The 22891-nt window shown below is 33.2% G+C and overlaps 1 protein-coding gene and 1 long non-coding RNA gene across 8 annotated transcripts in view; both read left to right on the forward strand.

Moving 5' to 3' along the window:
• The window catches only part of LOC124361236 (H(+)/Cl(-) exchange transporter 3), a 52966-nt gene that overhangs the window by 21764 nt on the left and 8311 nt on the right, over positions 1-22891 (forward strand). For 5 of the 7 annotated variants that reach the window (XM_046815282.1, XM_046815293.1, XM_046815288.1 and 2 more), the window contains 5 exons: positions 14704-14815; positions 15930-16273; positions 16885-17046; positions 17146-17293; positions 19485-19624. In XM_046815282.1, coding sequence (XP_046671238.1) covers positions 14704-14815; positions 15930-16273; positions 16885-17046; positions 17146-17293; positions 19485-19624 — 906 coding nt within the window. Of the gene's footprint in view, positions 1-2352; positions 2377-14703; positions 14816-15929; positions 16274-16884; positions 17047-17145; positions 17294-19484; positions 19625-22891 lie in introns of all 7 variants that reach the window. The other 2 variants (XM_046815316.1, XM_046815323.1) reach the window with 1 other exon arrangement.
• Positions 574-11017, forward strand: LOC124361281. Its single transcript, XR_006922298.1, has 2 exons — positions 574-1610; positions 10806-11017. It is a non-coding gene; the product is annotated as an uncharacterized LOC124361281 (long non-coding RNA).

Consider the following 22891-nt stretch of genomic DNA (forward strand, 5'->3'; position numbering starts at 1 on the left):
AACACTGTTCTTTACTCAAGTAGCTCCATAAATAACATTTTTTGTTAACAATATATATGATCCTTGAGCATTTCTTCAGTGATAGTCAGCCATATCTATAAGATCTCAGCTCTGTGCTTTTGGAAAGCGAACATAATAGATTTGTTTCTTTGTCATATTTTATTATTTGTTTCTGAAATGATGTTATCTATTTCAGGTCTCAATTCCGTGTTATGTTACCAGTAAATACAACATTAATATATGCATTCATGATCAGACCCTCTGTAATTTTTATCTTTTACTTCATAGTTAGTACTACGGTTATCAGTAGTGTGGGATGCAGTGGAGTCACACTAAAAACAGACCGAACCGTTATTAAAAATAATAACATAATTTTATTCAATCGTAAAATATAACTTTAAAAAAGTGTTGAAAGTAATTTTATAATCAGTTTGTAAAATAAATTGCAACAATTTTTGAAAATTGTCTAAAGAGTTACGTAATTATTATTACTATTACTGCCAGTTTATATTTATTACTGGAAATAGGTTTGTAAAAATAGTTTTATTTTAATTTGAATGTACAAGACATACTTCAAATCACATACTTTTTTGCTTAGTTGTCTCCTTTGTTGATTCGTTTGTAACATCATTATTCTTATACTGCTTATCTCTCAAACTTGGCTTTGTGTGAAAGAACAATATTGGTTATCAGAAGAGGCCAGGTCGGGACTTTAAAGTAAATGTTCCAATTATTCACAGCCATATCGTCTAATTTGGCCGTGACGTGTGAGTGAGCATTGCCATGAAACAAGGTTATTTCACAACTGCATCGTATACATACCGTATTTGTTTAACTTTCATTAAATTGTTCTTCTTTCTAATTGCTCAATCATTCAACATTATCACGATAAATTTCACAAGGTTGGCAATGAATGTTAGTTGGCTTGTTTTATTGTTCGCTTTAAGAAATATGATGACTGATTGCTCTTCACAGTCAACTTGAGAGTTAATGGACTTAAATAATTGTAACAATGAAAAGAAGTTACAAATGCAATATGATTGTGAAGTAGTGGTGTATTTTCAAAGCCAGGAAGATGAGGAATTTAGTGCGCTTTTGTGAAGTACAGACTATTATGGAACTGTGACAGCAAAGTGAAACACCAGTAACTAACTGTTCAAAAATACCCTGTGCTTATGTTCAGGAATACATGTAACCTTTTACATTTAAAAAGTGCAAATGTTTAAAAAGAATTTATAGAACCTTTTATTAACTTTACTAATACATTGTTCAGCTAGCCAATAGTTCAAGATTAAATTGCATTACATATTAAATTAATTTGATTTTCAAGTGATCTACAGTGGGAGGCGTGTAGGTGTGCCCTTGAACTTTGCCAGTGAATAAGTGAGGGTGGTGACAAGGTATGGTTTGGGGGAGAAAGTGTTCATTTCTGCAAAAATAAACTAGGCACTCTCAGCTCTTACCTTTCCTGCTCTCTAGTCATTTATACACAGATTGATGTCTTTATATATGACTGTACAACTTGGCCTACTTTGGTCTTGCGTACTGCTACATGCCTCCCTTCTACTATACCTTTTTCTTGATGTAGACATATTCTGGTCCTATCAAGTGTAGGTATTTTTAGTGTACTTTACTTTATTCAAAGTTACTAAAATATACGCTGTCATTGTATGAAATCTCTCTTCGATGGGATAGGACTTCATTAGCTCTCTCTAAGACAATATCACTAAAGTCTACATTTCTATTGCTTACTTTCACACATTTTGGGCAGACAAAGAGCAAACAAGTATGCTTTAATATTGTACAGGGGGGATGTAGGCTATTGTAGGGGTTATTTTAAGAGATATTAAATACAATTTATTGTCCATGTGAACTGAGGCTTGGAACGAAACTTATAAAATGATGTAAAGTCAACAGTGTGTGTACGCCAAAAAGTTATAGAGAAGATTTTGAAGAGGTTGAATGAATAATGGTAACACAACTGTCATAGGGTCACAGTTCATGATTTAGTTCATTTTGAAGCTGAAGTTTGTTTTCAACTGGTGTAATTGACCAAATCATACCAAGTGTTATTTCCATGATGTTTTATTTCACTATTTTATTATATTTTAACACACAATATATGGCTGATTTTTTATTATTCTTGCAGTATTGGAGTAATGGCCGTATTACTACAAACCTAAAAAGATATTTAAAAATTTAAATTTTTATTCATAGATATCACATAGTGTTAAATAGTAAATTTAATTAATTGGTAATAAGGCTAATTAATGCATCATCTTTGAGGAGCAGGGTTGAATGCTGATAGGGTTAATCATTTGACAAAGTTATAATGCTGGTTGAATTTTTCAGATTTCCAACTGAGGATAAAACAAGGTATGTCTCTCAAACTAATTTTCTTTTCTTTTTTTTCTTTTTGCTTTTTTATTTAAAACTCAATCTGTCATTCACACAGCATGCAGATTTTATCCTAAAAACTAGCTCAAATTGTAGTATATGTAAAAATTAAACTTTGTAGGCGTTAATTTACTTTCCCTCCTCAACAGTCTCAGGAATTGTAATGTGCATGTTTCGTCACACACTGTCAAGATATGATTATTGAAATAGGCTATGCAATTTTACTGTGGGCACATTTCATAGAAATAAAAGAAATTTTAATTATATTCATAAAAGAATTTTAAAAATATGTTTGTATTTCTTCATTGATTATAACCCATTTCTAAAACAGTTAAAAGTTTGAAAACTATATATGCAAGGGCTATTCGAAAAGTACGGAACGTTTTTACCTGACGCTGCCAGGCACGCGCCAATTGCGTATATATTGGGTGTGCTCATGCTCAGCACCTCAGTCAGCGTCCAGACGTAACAACAAGAACATCTCCACAATGTCTGATTTTGTTATATTCAAATTTGAAATGTGTGCTGCAATCGAAAATCCCTCCAGTTGTAAAGTGAGGTCTATGATCGGCTTTTTGTTGGAAAAAAACTTAAAATCAATAGGAATTCATTGGGAATTGTGTGAAGTGTATGGGAACAATGTTATGACCGAAAGTTCTGTCAGGAAGTGGTGCATTCAGTTTAAACATGGCAGAATAAATGTTCATGATTAAGAGTAGAATGGATGTCCGAGCATTGTGGCTGATGATCTGGTTGCCAAAGTTCACAAAAAGATTCGTGAAAATCACCATTTCACAGTAACTGAGCTTTCTTTATGTTTACCTCTAGTTTCATGGACTTTATTGTTTGAAATTGTTTCACAGAAGCTAGGCTACCACAAATTTTGTGCAAGATGGGAACTAAAAATCACTATATAAAGAGCAATGAATGGAGGCAGTTTTGACGTTTTTGGAAGCGTAACACACTCATGGTGATGTGGTACTAGATTTAATTGTAACAGGAGACCTGGGTGATACGTGAATTGTGAGACAAAATTACAGTCCATGGAGTGGGGGCACACAAGTTCCCCTAAAATTACCAAGGAAGTGTCTGCAAACTTGGTTGGCGAGGAAGATCATAGCAACAGTGTTCTTGGACAGGCAAGGTGTTCTTCTGATTGATTTTCTTGAGCTTGGTGCAATAATAAACTCTCTGCTAAACATTGGAAAACTATAAACGAGCTGTCCATAACAAGTGCAGAGGAAAATTTGTCATCAAAAATTTTGCTTTTGCATGACAATGCCTGACCTCGCACAGTAAACCATACGCAAGAACTCTAGAACTCGTTGAACTGGGAAGTTTGTCTTAATCTCCTCTACAGTGATTTTCACTTGTTTCCAAAAATGAAGACCTGGCTAGCAACACAGCGTTTTGACAACGATGAGGAGTTCCAGGTACGCGTCACTGAGTGGCTGAGATCACAGGCAGCAGAATACTATGGCACAGGAATTTGAAAGTTTGTCCACTGCTATAATAAGTACTTGAATTTGTATGGTGATTGTATAGAAAATTAGTATTTGAGTCTCTCTTTCACATGTATATAATACAATGTTTAGCTTCTACTTGGTTTGTATAAAATTCCAAAACGTTCCTCACTTTCTAAATAGCCCTTGTAGTAGGGAATACTCCGGTTTGCTGTGTTTGATTATTTAATGGTTAACAGATAGTTTTTATTTTTAAGTATCAAAAACACAGTGAGGATTAAGATAAAAATAATGATTACGTAGATTTACTTCCTTACCTGAAAGAGTAATAAGGAGAGGAAAACAAGTAGTGAATATTTTAATAATAAAGGATTTAAAATTAACACCATTTGTAATTATGGATGTTTATTTGTGTAGATATGAATACCACACTTTGGTTTTGTTAACTTTCATTTGTAGGTAAAAACAATCCTTGATTATGATATTAATTATAATGATTGTTTGGAAAGTTATTAATGTCACTGATTTTTATACTGGGTGACCACCGGGAACCGGACGTTTTTTAAATAAACATAAACCACTTATTTTTTAACATAAAACTTATTTTATTACATAGAAATGTTTGTAATTACATGCTATTTAAGAACAATGTTACTTATGGAATATAACGTCAAATAGATGGTGTCCATTTTCTTGAATGCAGGTTTCTAACCTTTTAAGAAAATCCGCATGTACACGTTCGAGAAGCTCTTGATCAATTGCTGCCACTTTGGCCTTGATTGCATCCTTTAGCTCTGCCAAGGTGCGAGGTTTGTTGTTGCAGACTTGTGATTTGAGGTACCCCCACAAAAAAGTCACAAGTCGTCAAGTCTGGTGACCTTGGGGGCCACTGGATGTCGCCGAAACGGGAAATGAGCCTTCCTGGAAACATCCGACGGACCACAGCCATTGACAAGCGAGCAGTATGCGGTGTGGCACCATCTTGTTGAAAATAAACGTGTTCATTTCTGTCTAGACCTCTAGACAGGATTTTGCTTGTTAACTTCTCCATTTAAATTAAAATGTGCCTCATCACTCATAATGATTATTGTGCTGTCATTATCTTCGAGCAACACTTGCATGTGAACGGCGAAGTCCTCTCGCTGAGCGTAATCTCTTTCCTATAGCTTCTGAACAACACACATTTTATAGGGATGAAATTTTAAATCACTTTGCAAAATTTTCCGCACTGATTCACGCTTTAACCTTTGTTCACTTGCATGTCTTCTTGCTGAACGACTTGGGCTCCGAATGAGGGCTAGTCTCACCCTCTCGATGTTTTCCGGCGTCCTTACGGTCTTCCTTGGGCCAGGAGATTTTTTCTTTAAAATAACTCCTGTCGTTCTCAGATTTTGAACCCACCTGAGAATAGTATTGCGGGTAGGAACCGTACCATGGCGTCCAAGGTTGAAATGAGTACGAAAACTCTGATGTACTGTTGTAACAGATTCGCCATTTGCACATACGCGTCGTATGCAAACATGCGATGCTTCACCGTCCACTGCTCCATGGCTACTGAAATGGCATTGTATAGCGAAGTCATTCACCACACTCTCTCCCCCCTCTCCCATCTTGGCTGAGCGTGTACTAGCAATTCCAAAAACGTCCGGTTCCCGGCGGTCACCCTGTATTATTGTTAGAAACACATTTTAAATATTGTAAAAATTACATTGTTTTGTTTACTTTTGAGTAGTACAAATCAATGATTTTGTGTCTAAATCCTTTAATAAAATAAAAATTAACATTGGTGAAATAAGCTGGTAGTAACAGAATACATGCTGAGGATATGGAGAAGTACATTTTATATCTTTTAAGTGATGAATTATAAACTAAAATATACAGTAATAAATCTTAGAAAGGAGAGCTGACAACTACAGTGATGGGGGAGATCTGAACTTGTCCTTTTGCACTTACCGTTTCAACTTTCTGAATGACAAGTTTTATAACCAAGTTCTAAAAGATACTTTAAAGTTTGCTTCACTTTCATAAAATAAACTAAACTATAACACAAAAACAAGATAATTTATATAAATTAGTAGAGCCTAGCAAGAAGTTGATTCATTTGCATATGAACAATAATATTTTAAAGTATAGTAATAGGTTATAATAAGGTTAACAAAAACTAATGTACTTAATTTTTAGTTTGATAAACCTTTAATTTTTGTTTACCGTGTTATTATGAAAAGATAAATTTTATTTAAATGGAAAAACATTCCGGAACCTCAATTCTTTGACGAATTTATGAGAAATTAGTAGTATAATGGATGAAAAAGTAGTTCAAATTGGAGAAACTTAGGTGTACAAATTCCTGATAACAAGTCACTCTCTACCGAATGATGCAATGTTAGAGATGTGGCCATCTTCTATTGTTTGGTAAGGAAGCCCATAACTATGAAATTTATTATCAATGATGGATGATTTAAAAGGATAACAGATGTTGGAAATTTACCATTGTTCTATGTTTTAAGAACGAATATACAATGCAAGTCTCCAACATCCTGATAGCATTTTGTGCCTGTTCAAGCACAAAATGAGGATGATCAGAATTCTTGGCATGAGGATTATACATGATATTCTTGGACAATGGCATACCGCTGATTAGGATGAGATGGCTAAGTGAAGAGATAAATTGACATGTCAACAACAACATTTCATACAAGATTTGTATGAATGAGATCATTATTTAAAGGGACTGATTAATTACATCTGTTAAGAGAGTAGCGAAGTTGTTTTCACCAAGAAGGTACAAGTGAGAGGGATGCTGTGCTACCCATAGTAATTTGGTTAATTGTGCATGTAACAATATGTATCCATCTGGTGTAATTGAATGAAAAAAATATAATTACAAAACTTAAAGCTACTATTTTTTTATATATGACTAAATATTTATATACTCATACTAGCTGATGGTCATTTGGCTTCGAAAATATCACACACTCCTGAGATAGACCATGTTCATTGGAAGATATTCAGAACAGATCCACTTTAGAATATTTTAATTTTATGTTCTAAAACTTAATTAGAATAAAACTACTGATCAGTTACTCTACACTTCTGGTTAAAAGTTACTTCTGTTCTATATTGAGACTGAAAGTAAACATCTAAGAGACGAACACTCCTCCAATAAGGTTAAGAATTAGAACTGATTATAACAAAAGAACTTTGTGTGGGCGAACCAGATCATGGAAAAATGTAACTATGTGTTTTACTTGTATAAACTGTTTGAACCTTTTACAACCTTTAAATTATTGTTATGTCATTACTATTGATCTAATTGTAGAGTTTTCAGACAGTCTGCAAACATGCTAAAACTATTTCATAAAATTTATAATCAATTTAAGATGTAAAGATGGTAAGATCCGTACGTTTTCAGTCTGCCCTGCTTGACTGGATAGGACCAATTTCGTGGAACATTCCCATGCCTGTACACTTCTTATCACTTGGCCGAATCTTTTTAGTATTATCAGTCTGTCTCTCTATTGAAGGAAACTGTACTGTCTCGCAATGTTCAAGACTGAGTAACATGTAGTTATTAAATATTTGTGTAAGACGGCCTTTCTCCTGCATAAATTAACCTTGTGGTGTTTATAGGCGAACTCAGTCCGACATCACTACTTTGGCCGTTCTGGTCCAAAGCCGGACTCAGTCCGACATCTGTTGCAATGTGAATATCTAACCAAAAAAAGTCATTCAGACTTTTATTTTTGTTCGTTTTAACGTTTCTAGATTTTGTGAAGGGGTTTGAAATAACCAGACACAAGTTACCTTCCTGTACGGTTTCACTTTCAGCATTATTATGATGCGTAGTTGAAAACCTGAGTAGTGTTCATTTTCAACTTGTACCGCTGCTGCTGTTTGGTTAAACTTATGTTTGGAATTTGTTTGTTTAGGAATAGATACAGATGTATTATAATTATTTAGTTGTCAACAAAAAACATGTAACTAGTGATTTTTCATTTTAAATTGAAATGGCGTCGACAAGCTGAGATGGCGCAGTGATGCAATTGTTTTGCATAATTTAGGTTTGATTTTGATAGTGATGATGATATTGATCCTGATTTTGCTATTTCTTAGGACAAAAGTGTTAAATGATCGTGATTTAGAACGAAGCTAAACAAAAACCTTCTGCACCGGGTAGGGTCAGGTCCTGGAAAATCTGGAATCCATCCCAACTCATGTTTTGAAAATTATCATTCTACAAAAAAACTTCTGAGTATGGCTAAGCGTAAGCATAACTGTGGGATGATATGCATATTTTGCAAATAGGACCGGACAGTATTTTTTTCTTTTTGATAATTTTTAATTTACAGTTCAATAAGCTATTGTTATAGTAACGACTTAGTTATTTTTAGTTTTTTTTACTATCGTACTGATATAATACTCATTTTTGAAATGAAAAAGAACCCAAGTATTTTATGTAGGCCTAACTACGTTTCAAGTAGCCTATATATTTTTATTTTCAAATTACATGTTTCCTAAGCCATGAGTTTAATTATATAGGCAATTAGAACATGACTAATACTTATGATAGTTACGTCCTTACAGTTTTTACTCAGAAAAAATAAAGTAGGTAAAAAACCTGAAAAAATGTATTTTTACTTTATTTTAACCCTAGAGCTGGTATGAAACGAATTTTCATCGCCAAAGGCCCGTCCGATTTGGCAACGACGAATATTCGTCGCCAAAGTAGACATGTACAGTTATTGAAATTGTAGGCAATTAAGGTCATATAGATGATTATTATTTCATATATTCTGGAAGAGCAATAACTATAATACCGATTTACTTTTTCTTACTTTGATTATTGTCTTCTTTGTTTACCGTAAAACATCGTTTTTTTTTGGACAGCTGACGTGAACGTAGTACGGGTCAACCACATTGTTGTGAAACTGTAAACAAGTGCTGGGTTTTGTGTTTGAGGTTACGAATCCAATAGTGTTAATTTGGTGTTGTTATTATTGTCTATCTTAGGTTATAGTTTTAGTTGTTCAGTATGGGTGAAAACTTTAGAGACCGATCAAATGATCTTAGAGAGCTCGCAGGGCGGGATCTAGTGACGCTGAGTGAAAAAATGAAACTTTATATATATATTGTACATATGTAAATAAGGTAAGATTAAAATTTATTATTTTATTTCATTTTTGTTTAAACTGCCATACTTATATAAGTATAAATGCAGTCAAGAGATAATGTTTACCCACGAATAATAATATTTATTTAGAAATGTACGCATTTTTGAAAATAAGTAAATATGGGTGCTTTTTCATACAAAGCCCTGTAACACATACGTTTTGAGGTAAAAGTTACAATAATTATATATTTTTTGAATCAGGACAAACTTTCAAATAAGTTATACATTTACGGTTTTGATGTAAAGCTTATTGCTAAGCAGTTACACAACGGAATATTTACAAAAAAATTCCCAAAAAATTTTGTTTCTTGCATTTTGTAAAAAAATAAAAATATGTTTCCATGGAAACAATAAGATATTGTTATTATAATGCTCTCCATATAGTTGCGAATACATTGACATATTATAATAGTTTATATTTGTACTAACAGTTATGAAATGTGATACATTATAAGAAACGTCTGCGAGGCTGTTAAAATAGAGCCACCAGTACAGAGTGACAACATTGCCAGCTCTAGGGTTTAAAAATATAAAAATAATGAGTACAAATTTTATTTTGCATTACTTAATATCTTACATCAATGGTACAAGGTTCTTCTTTGAAAAAGACAAGAGTTTATTACAATTTATTGGTTTACAGTGACATGTACATATAGAATATTGAAATATAGGCATAATCACTTGAAATTAATTAGACCTAGAGAGTCTACCCGGTGGGGAACAAATGGACCCCAAAAGATTAAAATGCCCTTGGTAGGAGTCTTCAGGCAGTCCTTCCCCTCATATTCTATAGAAAAAGAATGGGCAAAAAATGTTCAGGTTAGAGAGAGAGATAGAAAGTCTAGATGATGACACATGTTCTAGTCCCCCTTTGAAAACAGTTGCACTTGAAACAATGGAACTTGTTGAATCCAAAATACTGTCTGATCAGCATCTGAAGACCAATGAAATAGCCACAAGGTTTAAAAAAGAAATGTTTTGGGGATCATCAAAGAACATTCACATATGAGTAAGGTGAGTGAAGGGTGAGTGCCAAAAAGCTGTTCTTTCAGCTAGTCAAAGAAAGGGCATGTTCGTTGCTCTAATGAAATTTTTTAAGTAAATACAGTCCTAATCCATAGAGTTTTTTTGAATCAAGCCTGGAGATAAGGCAACAGTTTTATAATAGGACCCTCTCATTAAATGGGAGTCCATGCAATAGAGAAAACAAGAGAAAGGCCCATGAAAGGCAAAAGTCACAAAGTCAACCAAAAAAGTTGATAACAGTTTTTTTGGGATTGTAGAGGTATACTGCTGATTGATTTAAAGAAATGAACTCCTCAGTGAATGCAGAGTTCTATGGAGAGCCCTACTTCACTGTTTGTGATGAAAGGCAAGGAAAGTTGAGCAGAGATGTTCATGTATACCTGTCCATATAGGATTGATTGCCAAGTTTGCTATAAGGGACTAAGAACTACTGCCCAGACTTGGCTCCCAGCTATTTCAGCCTATTTTCCAAGTTGAATTCCGACTGGAAATATCAACTCTAACCATTGCTCGGAATTTAGAAGAGAATGTATTGAAAAACAATAGACTTAATTTTTTCTCCACCTTTTGTTCTTTCTTAGGCCGGAAATGTATGGATCTTACCTCATATCAACACATTTCCAATAACTCTCCACACTAGATGTTAAAGATCATAATTTTCACATTCTGAAAATTATTAGGAGCTACTTTTTGATATGTACTTAAACAATGTACAAATTTTTAATGTTGTTCACTTGCTCTGCTTGTAGGATTGTATATTTACTCCAGTTGGTCTTGGACACATCTTGGTATACCTTCGTATATTAGGACATAAGTCAGGATTGGCCGGTATGGGATTAACAGGGACAGAAACTCTTGTCACTGGTGAAATATGATATGAGTGAACATCACTAATGAATGTTTCCAATGGCATTTACTTATTGTTTACTTCACTGTCAGAATAAACACATGTTACATCTTATGCGTTATTACTTTATTTATTTATAACCAAGCAATGTGTAATTCTGTGAGAATTTTAACGCTAATACAACTAATATTTGTTAATCTTTCTTTTAATTTTTATGTAATACTATTATTACTCAACAAATTTTATGTGCAAGCAAAACTAATTTACTTTTTTGTAGCCAATTAGTTTGGCTGTTAACAGATTATGTAAGTGAATCTAAGTTAAATAACAATATGTAATAAAACTGTGTGTTAAAAATCATTAGTGATACTTATAACAATCCTTCGTTATTGGTCCAAACAAAAAGCAATTTACTATCATTAAGTATGAAAGGTGGTATGTCTGTATGTGCTTTTTTGCCAACATCAAAATAAAAGACTGAAAACCCATTGTCCGTGCAAGCTCTTAGTACATTATCTGGACATTTAAAATCGGACAACTAGAAGTATCACAAATACATTTTTTAAAAGTTCATTAAAAATATTTCTTGTGTCACATGTGGTGATAACGCCAAGAATTTTTCACCCCTTTTCAGTAATTGGGGGCTACTATATCAAAAGGGCTGTTGCACTAAATATATGCTTGGTGCATTATACTAAGATTTTTCATTTCTGGTGGACTAGGGGTAGTACTATAATAGGCTAGATTTTGTGATAGTAAAACTTCTGTATTGACTTTTAATATGGACTTTCCTCTCCATTTCACAAACTTTATTATCCAACAATCTCTATTCATTGTTTTATTTATTTCAAATCTAAAATATTTTACTTAGCATACAAAAAATATACAAATTGGATAAATTACCGCAGAGACTACAGATCCGTATGCAGGTTATATATAAACCAAACATAAGTCATATTGCCATTAAAAGATTATAAATATTCAAGTAACTTTTATGTAAATCAATTATATATAACATACCAGAATCTCAATAAGCAACAACACAGGTTTGCCTAAATATGTATGCTTGATGCTTTAAAATTAAAAATAATATATTAAAATATCTACAAGTGAATACTGTTCCTATGTTTCAGTAGGTGTATGCTATAGTATAATACTTATTACTTATTATGAATTATTAAGTTATTTTACTTATATTTCCTTATTGTCTTTTGTCTTTGTATATATATAAAAATGAAATTAAGTTTGTTAGTCTCACTAAAACTCAAGAACAGCTGGATCGATTTGGCTAATTTTGGTTTTTAAAATCTTTGTAGAAGATCAAAAAAGGTTTAAAAGATGAGAAACATTGGGAAAGTTTCTCTGCATATTTAATAATTCTGGAAAATAATATTAATATATTTACGGCACATAATCCAAAGTGAACTGACCCTAAACAGCTGTTGACACTTGCAGTAAAGTTCACCAAAGTGGCAGAAACATTTGTTTACATTTAAATTTGAGGAAATATAGAATAATTATAGTAGTGCTTTATCAGCAGTGTTATCCAGATTGTAAAAACAGTCACTATCTAATTTTTATTTTAGATTGCACTAGTGACGAATAAACCATCTAATGCATTGAAAATAATATTTAACAATGTTCTTAAAACCACTTTGATGGACAACGCTTTGAATGTTTTGCACATAAGATTAGCGAAACTGGTTGTCTCCCTCAACCATTTTACTGTAGTTAAAGGAAATACAAAGGGATGGCATACTCTTCCCCTTATATCAGAAACGGAATCCAATCGATGGAAGTAAATGTGTTTTGACTAAAGTGGGGTCTTTCTAAGCTTATATATGCACATATTTTCTTGATCAGGGTAATAATCAATCTTACTTATATGACTAGAAACATTGCAGACCGCAAATAAATGCTTTTAAATCTTAATTTGGATTCCAAAACCCACATATGTGTTTATTTTCTTTGTCAGTACAACATAAACTCAACAGTGGAACAGTAAATAAATTAGAGTGAAAGTGAATTGTTTCGGTTGTATCTGACTCTTTGTGACTGCAGTAAATTTTCATTAATACATAAGTTATATATTTTCTTTATCAGGACAAAAAATAAAACTATAACTATGGCACTTGAAAAATCTTAGGCAGAGAGTAAATTAAAAGAGCCAAAAGTAGATGCTTCCGAATTGAAGTTAGTTTTTGTTGGTATATTTTCTTGGTCGGAGCACAAGTCAAACTCAACTATGGCACTTGAAATACCTTAGATAAAAAATTAATCTAAATAGACAGAAGATAACACTTTTTACCAAAGTAGGGTTTTGAGCCTTATATGTATATCCTTATATGAATATTATATGTATATGTATTTTATTCATACAACAAAATTGAAAATACAACTAGTTAAAATTTTATTTGCGTTGTGAATCTCTCAACAACCATGAATACTGAAATAATATATATTTGATATGTCTACTTAGGTTTAAAAAATTTTAGGACTTCATCATATTATATTATAAATACTCTCATTAAGAAAGCTTTGGTTTTCGATTTTGAAAATTGTGTGTGAAGACATGGGTAACCGCTAGTCCTATATATTTATTTATCTGACATCGTGGCCACCTGTTTAGTTTGAATAACTGAGACAGTACAATAAATCATCATGATATAATGAATTGCACCCTGAATAAAACCACCCACCATCTTCAGATATAGTATTTAATATATTTAGTGTTCTCAAGGAGAAATATTCTTGTAACAAAGTACTTGCCAACATATTGCTTACTATACCTTAGGGTCAAATGCCATCCATCATGTACATTTTTATTATACCTGATAATTTCATTGAAATTAAAACAATGACATTGTAAAAAGTTGTATATAACTGAGGTCTTAATAACTGTTAGATTTTTCAACCTTAATCAACCTTCCTTCACCTTGCGTGAAATGTAACTATCTTCTACTAAGTTTACCATAATCCTGCTTCCCACTTCAGAGCTTTGGTGGACTTTCAGTCTATGTACTTTACTAAAAATCAGTATTTTTTTATCTATGCAGCTATTACAGAAATAACAGAAACCACCAACAGATGGATATAAAAAGGGACTGCCCAAGATGTATAACTTTTCCTGCCCAATTTAATTATTGTATTGAAATGGTAGAGGTGAGAGTTTTTCACTCTTATTTAACAAGACTTTTCCCAGTTACTGATACAGTTTGTCACTTCCTGTATTTGTGTTGCATACACAGAAGGTAAAATTGATAAAGTAAACAAGTAATGTTGATCTCTGTGTTCTGGCACGTATTCAGCAGCCATACCATGTGGTCCTTGATTGGTTATCATGAAACACTTAGTAGTATCCTTTATATAGCATGCACACGCTCGTCTTTATACTTCTATCATTTCTAAGTTGAATTTAGTTACATACATTTTCACATGTTATCATTAACATCAGTACTCTTTAGTGTGACATAGTGAATGAGTTGTGTAGTTATTTAGACAACTATTTATAAAATCTGTAATAATGTATGTAATATTTTTTATATGTGAACAAAACAATCCAGAGATTTTTTATATGTGAACAAAACAATCCAGAGATTTTTTATATGTGAACAAAACAATCCAGAGATTTTTTATATGTGAACAAAACAATCCAGAGGCTTTCATCATGAGTGTAATGTTTTGTTATTGAAACTCCAAGAAGTGTGTTAGGTAAAATATCCTTGTTGATTTCTATTTCAATTTCAAAACTAGTTTTGTAAAAAATATTAATTCATGTCAGTTCAATGCTGTTCTTACAGGTTGCCAACGGAGAGAAGCATCGACACTGCTCAAGCTCAGACGACGACATGATTGACATCACCACGGGCATGGCTAACCCCAACTTTCAGGATGAGTTGACATCATCTCAATGTGAGTATATAAATAGCACATCCTTGTGTCATGAAAACTGATTTTGTATTAAGTTATTAATAAAAGTCATTATTAATTCTAAAAGTTTGAACTTTTTATATTTTATTCATTATGCTGTATGTTTATTAGAGAAGATAAAGATAATAGAAGTAATATTAATAATAACTTTAGTAATAATATTAGTAATAATTTTATGTTAGTGAATTAAAAACCTAAATGTTTGTTTTTATCACTTTTTAATAGTTGATACACATGGTAGCATACGGCAGTGGTTAGGTTTATCATATCCTTCCAAACATGAAGCACCAAACTATACATGCTATACACAAAATATTGTACACACATATACAAACTAACCTTAAATACCTGATTTAATATCTTTTAGTTAAAAACCCCAACCATAAGCCAACCATGCATAAGCCTACATGATTGGCCTACATCATATTCACTGCACTGATAGCTTGACTCTCGGCACACATTATTTGTGGAGCAGACTGTACATCTTATTGGACAAAGTTTCCTTTCTGTAGCTGACACATATTTAGGAAATGACATTGGATGAGATGAAGAGGGTCTTCTTGAGCAAAAGTCTTCCCTTTTTAGGCTTTATGCTCCCATCATGATGTATTGAACAGTATAAACTATTGAGTAACCAATGCTAAATTCAAATAAGTGTGACCTCGGTTTATTATAAGTAATTTAAAGTAATTTATTTTGAGTACACTCACCTTCACTAACACAAAAAACTATTACAAATACAGTTGTATAGTAAATAAACTGCAGCCATTGTTATACAGAGGAAAAAAGGGACATCAGCTTTTGTTAATTACATCTGTATGTGTTCAACAGAAGCATAATAACATGGTCACACGATCTAGTGACAAAGCAGTTAACTACGTAAATATTATTGCTTATTTGTATTAATGCTTAATTTACTGTTTCACCACTACGTAGACTGTCACTCGTAAAAGAATGCAATACAATAGATTACAACATAGTTGCACAATGTAATAACTCATCAGAAGCCTCTTAGGGGCTTAAGGGAAATTTTTATGGCTCAATGTAACTGTGGACTGTCAAGTGATTCTTGTACTCATCTTGACTCGTGTTTCAGACACAGATGATATCCCGGGGATTGGTCAGTATGAGGACTTCCACACGATAGACTGGCAGCGGGATATAGCACGGGACCGCATGCGTCACCGTTACATTGTCAAGCGCAAACAGAACTCTGTGTTTGACCTGGTGCGTGGGGCCCATGACGCTTGGTCAGGCTGGCTGTGTGTACTGCTGGTGGGGCTAGTGACAGGCTGTGTAGCCGGTGTCATCGACATAGGGGCCTCCTGGATGTCTGATCTCAAGTACGGATTGTGTCCTCAGGCCTTTTGGCTCAACGAGGAGCAGTGTTGTTGGTCTTCCAATGAGACAAGTTATGGTGACAAGGGCAACTGTTCCCAGGTACAGTAGCTAATCATACAAGTTGATGCCATATCCTTCTTTAATGGGCATTTATGTTGGCCTTATTTAAATATTTCTCTCTTGATAAAATCCAATGCATATGAGGAAGAAACCTCGATGTATGCTTTGGCAAAACTTAATTGGTTTGTTTATAGAAGTATGGTTACTACTCCAAAGTATCCAACTATTACTTTCTTCTCTATGATGTAGTATAAATTATTCTAATGGACCAAGAAATTAATTTTGGTTTTGATAAAAATCTCTATCTGAAAGAAACAAGTGCTTGTGTAGGCATCAGGATTTACAAAATATACAGACTTTTTGACATTTGGTGTAGTTGGTAGTAATACATTTATATGAAATGTAAAATGTCTTTATTTATAAAGGTGAAGTTAAGGCTGTGATGTGTCTAGAAAATTTTGTGATGTGTCTGAAGAAGATAGCCTCGCTATCGAAAGGCCTCACAAAACAATAAAAGTCTTAAATATTGGTTTTATGTTTTCATGTAATTTAACGTTATAAAGATGTTCTATTATTGTGTAATATGTGGTACAAGTTAAATCACAGGACCCATGCTCGAGCAGACCTTTCTAAGACTCAGCCTGTTGCAGTGGATGACGTGGTCCGAGTTGATAGCTGATGCCAAGACTGGAGCTGGTGCTTACATTATCCAGTTCATCTTCTACGTCATGTGGGCTCTTCTGTTCGCCTTACTTGCCGCCTCTCTCGTCAGGATGTTTGCCCCTTATGCTTGTGGTTCTGGTATTCCTGAGGTACTATATATTGCCATGTTTTCGGAGTGTTATCTGCTGGTAATAAAAAATGTTGTATGCTCTGTAAATACAAAATTAACTAATTGAAATATTTTCCAGATAAAAACAATATTGAGTGGTTTCATCATCAGAGGTTACTTGGGAAAATGGACACTGATAATCAAGTCTGTTGGCATCATGTTGGCTGTGTCTGCAGGTCTCAGTTTGGGCAAGGAGGGGCCAATGGTTCACATAGCATGTTGTATAGGTGAGCAACATTGCTATTGTAAATTGTGGTAACACAAATAATATGGTTTTAAGATACTCATGCGTTTAAAAGTGGTAGCATATTGATTTTTTTGGGAATCCATTGGGTAAGAAAAGAACAGTTGGTTATATTTCATTCCCGCAACGTGTACAGTAAGGCGAGGAAATTTACTCGTACAAAAGGTCAAAATTGTATCTAATATACAAATGCAAGTAATTTTTTTAGTTGGCCTATGAAGTAAATACGACACAGTTATGCTTATTTGTTTACCACCAACATCACAAAAAACATTTGTCTTGGAAAATAATTAATTAAGGTTGTCACAAATACAAAAACTATACCATCTTTACAGCACAAACAATTGGTAGCTCTCAATTGTTAGTGTTTGCCCAGTGGAGAAAAAGAGAAAGGAAAATATACTTTTATAATTGTGTAAAAATAGAGTGTAAAATGCATCTTGGTGTTAAAACAACTGTTGAATCTTACAACATAGAACAACAGGATTTGCAGTCTACCTTCTCAAGTTGGTGTCAAGCTAATTAAAGGGCTTCCTCAATGTAAAATTCAAACCATCATCGGGCTTGGGCTCGATTAATGCGTCTTCTAGTAGTGAATACGTTTCACTTAATTGACTAGCTCATGAAAAGTCGCTGGGAGTATAATTGTCTTTGGTACTACAGACAGTCTAATTCTGGATTTGAAGTAGTGTAAGAGTGGTTGGTTGTATGTTTGTGTGAGTGTGGCATTTACTGTAAGTTTATATGAGCACAAATGGTTAGACTAGGGCTAATTTAAATGTTAAAATATGATGTTGCAGTACAATGTACAATTAGTTGTCATACTGCAAAAAATCGTTGTTATTATGTAGACTCTCGTCATTTAATTTCAGCTTCTCTTACTGATAATTAATAATTTTGAGTATGGGATTGGCATGAGAATTCAAATTTCAATAGATTGTTGAACTCGGTACTTGTTAAACTATGACCGAATATTTTAATGACACTGAGATGTAACTTGTCTAAAATGAATGTTTATTAGCTTAAATATATTTCTTGAGACAGAGCTTTTCACATCCTAAACTTTACAGCATGTAAACTAAATTGATTTCTTATCATGGTTCCTACTTATTTACAATTCCCATCCTAATAGGGCCGCACAGCTATGCCAAAGTTGTTATACTGATTACTTGTATATCTTGGCATGATCATCCCTCAATAAAACAAGGGAGACATGTAACTTGTTAAGCAGCTATCAATAGAGAGGAGGTTATGTCATCCTATGAAATTCACAACAAATAATTCATTCATTCTATTCTAGATTCTAGTTTTGTTTTAAATTATAATGAAATTGTTACTGAACTGTTATATAATACATGGTATTTCAAATAGAATATACGTCTTTCAAATGCATGTATACTTATTAAACTTTAAGACATACGAATATGAAACTTTACACATGTATTTACAAACCTCTCAAGTTCAGATTACAGATGTAAAATATGTTCTTCATCAGCGATACGACATAAACATTGTCTTAAACTAAACCCCAAAGGAAGAAGTCTCAGGGTCAGATTTTGGCAAATCTCATACATGTTCAGTGGCTGGATGTGGGTTCTGTAGTCCCCAAATTCAGGAACACGATGGTGTCCATAACACTCTCCATAACATACACATCCTATATCTACAAAATGTTGATACCATTTGTGAATGTTTTACCCAATCGGAGGATCAATTTGGTACCTGAAACTGAAACATCTTTGCATTGTAATCACAGAATTCCACTTTACAAACTCGGGAACACAAAATGATTTCTGCTGCGGAATAGCCATTTTAAATATATGACGTTTACCAAGCAAAACAGAAGACAGCTGACATCTAGTGGCTACTAATAGACTGTGTATTCGTTTCCCCAATAGTCGAGCCGAGGTGCAGGAATCAATAGTTTAGACAAAATAATATTTTGTAAAACATATATTCTTTTTGAAACACTTTGTATTGTTACATATATAATATAATATAAATTAGGTACAACGTTGAATGTAGGACTTTGCTGTAGGAAGGAGGAAGTTAAGTGTAATTAAAGTGTTTATCTCAAGGATTAAGTTATAGTCCATTTTGTTGCATTTCTTTAAAAATTAATTCATTTATCAAAGTCCTCATTGCCACACAATAATACAGATTATATTTTTCAGGTAATATTTTATCTTATTTATTCCCGAAATATGGAAAAAATGAAGCTAAAAAGAGAGAAATACTATCAGCAGCTGCAGCAGCCGGTGTTTCGGTAGCTTTCGGAGCTCCAATTGGTGGAGTACTCTTCAGCTTGGAGGAAGTAAGTAGGGGATTTGTCTGAACAGATATAACTTACTAGCAGACTAGCTACTGATGTATTCATCAACTCTACTTATGTGTATAGTCAACAATCCTACTTTGAGTGGCAACGATCTTCTACTTATAATTAAAGAAACTGTTCACATACTATTAGCCTATATTTTGAATATTTTTTAAACAATCACGTCATAAACCAGTTAGTATTAAAACAGCAGCTGTTATATGTGCACCATGATTTTAGCTAGCTTTATAATGAAAGTTAATAGATTTACTGACATGTCATTTGTAGTTCCATAGCATACGATTTTTGTAGATTTATACAAAAGTGCTTGCAAAATCAGTACATTGCATTACTCACCGATAAAAACTATATCCAATTAATTGGATATTCTTTAGTGAAACCTATCACTTGTGAAGTTGCAAAAATTTCATTTTTGTCTTATCTGTTCGTCTCTCCAGACGATAAATAAAAAAACTAACTGACATGTATATAGAATTGAAATAATTTTTGCATGAAGCTTCGATGATATCTGAGGAATACTGAGTTCGATTGTGGTGCATATCACTCCATGGGATTTGGCTGAACATCAGCGAATATTGTTACATTAGTGTTATGGGTAACCATGATGGAAACAAGAAAATAGCAGAATTAATAAATTTGTAAACAAACTGTGTACAATCATATGAGATTTTAACAAGTGATACTTTTATTCATAGAGTACTAATAAAATATAATAAACTGGGATTAATGTAAAAAGTTGGTGACAGTATTTGACTTCTCGCAGTGAACTCGTACGTTGTAGTATCCTCACTATCTTTCCAGTACTTTTATTTCAACACTGCTATAAAACCTAACAAAAGTGTAAATGTATCATTTGGAAAGATTTCTTGAGAAGGGTTTTATTTGTAGACTTTAAATTTTGTGTGAAACTTCATTTCTACATAGCTAAGAACGGGTTCTATGATGATGCATGTCCAACCATGGAATTTGGATGAACATCATTGAAGCCTATCACTCTGTAGGCTAACACAATTTCTCTTTTCTCTGCCAGGGGGATATAAACATGTCTGGATGACTGCAAGCATGTCTGTTTGTCTGCAGGACATCAAGAGAATGAAATTAGCTATATAGATTTGAAATTGTGCATGCAACCTTAACAAAGTCTATTATGGGATACGTGGTGTGGCATACATACTTTTACCTTATAGTTATTGAAGGTCGAATTCAAATGTATTAAATAATTATTTATGACTTACAATAATCTAAATATATTTCTTCAGCTGCAAAATGTTATAACAAACAATTAAACCCTAAATCAGAGCTGTAAAATACTTTTGTATACATGATTTTCTTTTTAAAGCTGGAAAAATTACACATTATTTATATACATAATATTCTTGTTTGTATTGACTTTGTTGTAATTAATAACTAAACTGAATTATTTAATTAAAATCTTGTTCTCCTGCTCATGTAATATTGTTCTTGTCTTTAGTTTGAGTATTGTTAAGAAAAAATAATAAGATTTAAATTTAAGATTGACAATTTGTTCCTTTTTACATTTTTTCATTAAGCTTTCTACACATTTACAAATCACAGAATTAAAAAATCTAACACCAATACTTTTAGAGTTAGATAACAATTTGTGGCTAGATTTACAATAGTGTTAGCAAAACTATTATGATTAAACATCCTCCTACTAGTCTTAGTTATTAGACACTGCATCACAACCACATATGAGAGCTCGGTATCTGTGGTCAACTGAAGAACAATGTAGTCCACTGACTTAGATGGGTGGTTTTTTTTTAGAATAGTAATGAAATTTTCTTTCAAAATTCACTTTTTTCTTGTTAAATGCTGCAAAAATATCAAGCAGAACAGTGTTAGGTTGCAGTGGTTGCAGTGGTCTCCATTAGTAACTTTAAATTACTTGCCCTCTGCGTTTATTGGTATCTTTTGGGTAATTTTCCTCTCTTTTTTGGATGAGATTAATAAGGTCCTTTCTATCATTGGTTGAGAACATTATCATTGCAGTTGGGTTTTGCAGGAACTATTTATAAGGTTCACAACATTGATAAAATGTTGACAGGCCTGTCACCTAATCTCTACATTACACTGCCTCAAGACTGGGCAAACATGTCTGGCCATGATGGACAAATAATTCAATTTTTCATCTCAGTCCAAGTCAGTTCAGACCAAAATCTACAACAGTTCTGTTTCTTAGACCAATTGATCTTTCACATTAATTGTGTCTTTCCTTTAGTTGAGAAATTGTGTCAGGTTTAAGTGGATAACTAGACAAGTAATGCTTAGCTGCAGAAACTTGCATGATTTTCAAATCTCTCAGAAAAACAATCAACTCTACTGTGAAACCTCAGAACAAGGTCTCAAAGAAAGCTTACGGATTTCATATTATAGAAGTCTCATCTTAACAAAATTCACAAAAAATCAAAAGTACCTACCTTGGGAAATCAAAAGTAGCTGTAGCACCCATCATTAACAGCCACTCCAACCAGGGTGTGCGAACTTGGTGATAATGGACAATTCATGATGCAATATCTGAGTAACAAATATTTCAAGAAGTGTTTTATTATGGTCGCAGATAGTCTAATCTTCATAAAAGTGTGGTCTAACAGTAATGTTACAAATAGTACAGTTAAAATGTTTTAAGTGTTTCCAGTTTTCGTTTGAACTAATATTGACATAATTTATATAAATCAACAACAGAATGATATACCCTTTAATTCTGCCAAATATTAAGAAAAATTTCAATAGCCCAAGGAATATTTTCCATAGATCTAAAAATCACCTAACTATTTTCATTACTAAAAATAACACAAGACTAAATCATCATTGGTTACAGTTCAGTGTACATCATCAAGTTCTATATTGTCTATCTTAGATCTGTTTTGCGATTTAGTTATCAACGATCTACTAGATTTCTTATTCTTTAATATTCCAGACAAGAGCAATGTAGCACTGCCTCTTTGTTGATGATACAAAAGTAAGGGTTATCCTGCTAAATAATCTTAACCCTCTCCCGCTCGTATTGTTTCCAGGTACTCACGGTGCTTCTAACCTCAATTAATTCGCTCTGCCAGTCGCGCTCGGTAAAAATACGCTGCGCCTCAACTTACACACGTTCTGTCATTGTAATTAACTATAATTATATATATTAATTATTTTACTATATATTGGTTCAATGAAGTTGACTGTACGAGACCAGGGAGGAGGCACACGGACAGCTGAGCGCCGGTGGCGTGGGGTTGT

The sequence above is a fragment of the Homalodisca vitripennis genome, chromosome 1 (genome assembly GCF_021130785.1).
Source record: "Homalodisca vitripennis isolate AUS2020 chromosome 1, UT_GWSS_2.1, whole genome shotgun sequence".
Classification (NCBI taxonomy): Eukaryota; Metazoa; Arthropoda; class Insecta; order Hemiptera; family Cicadellidae; genus Homalodisca; species Homalodisca vitripennis.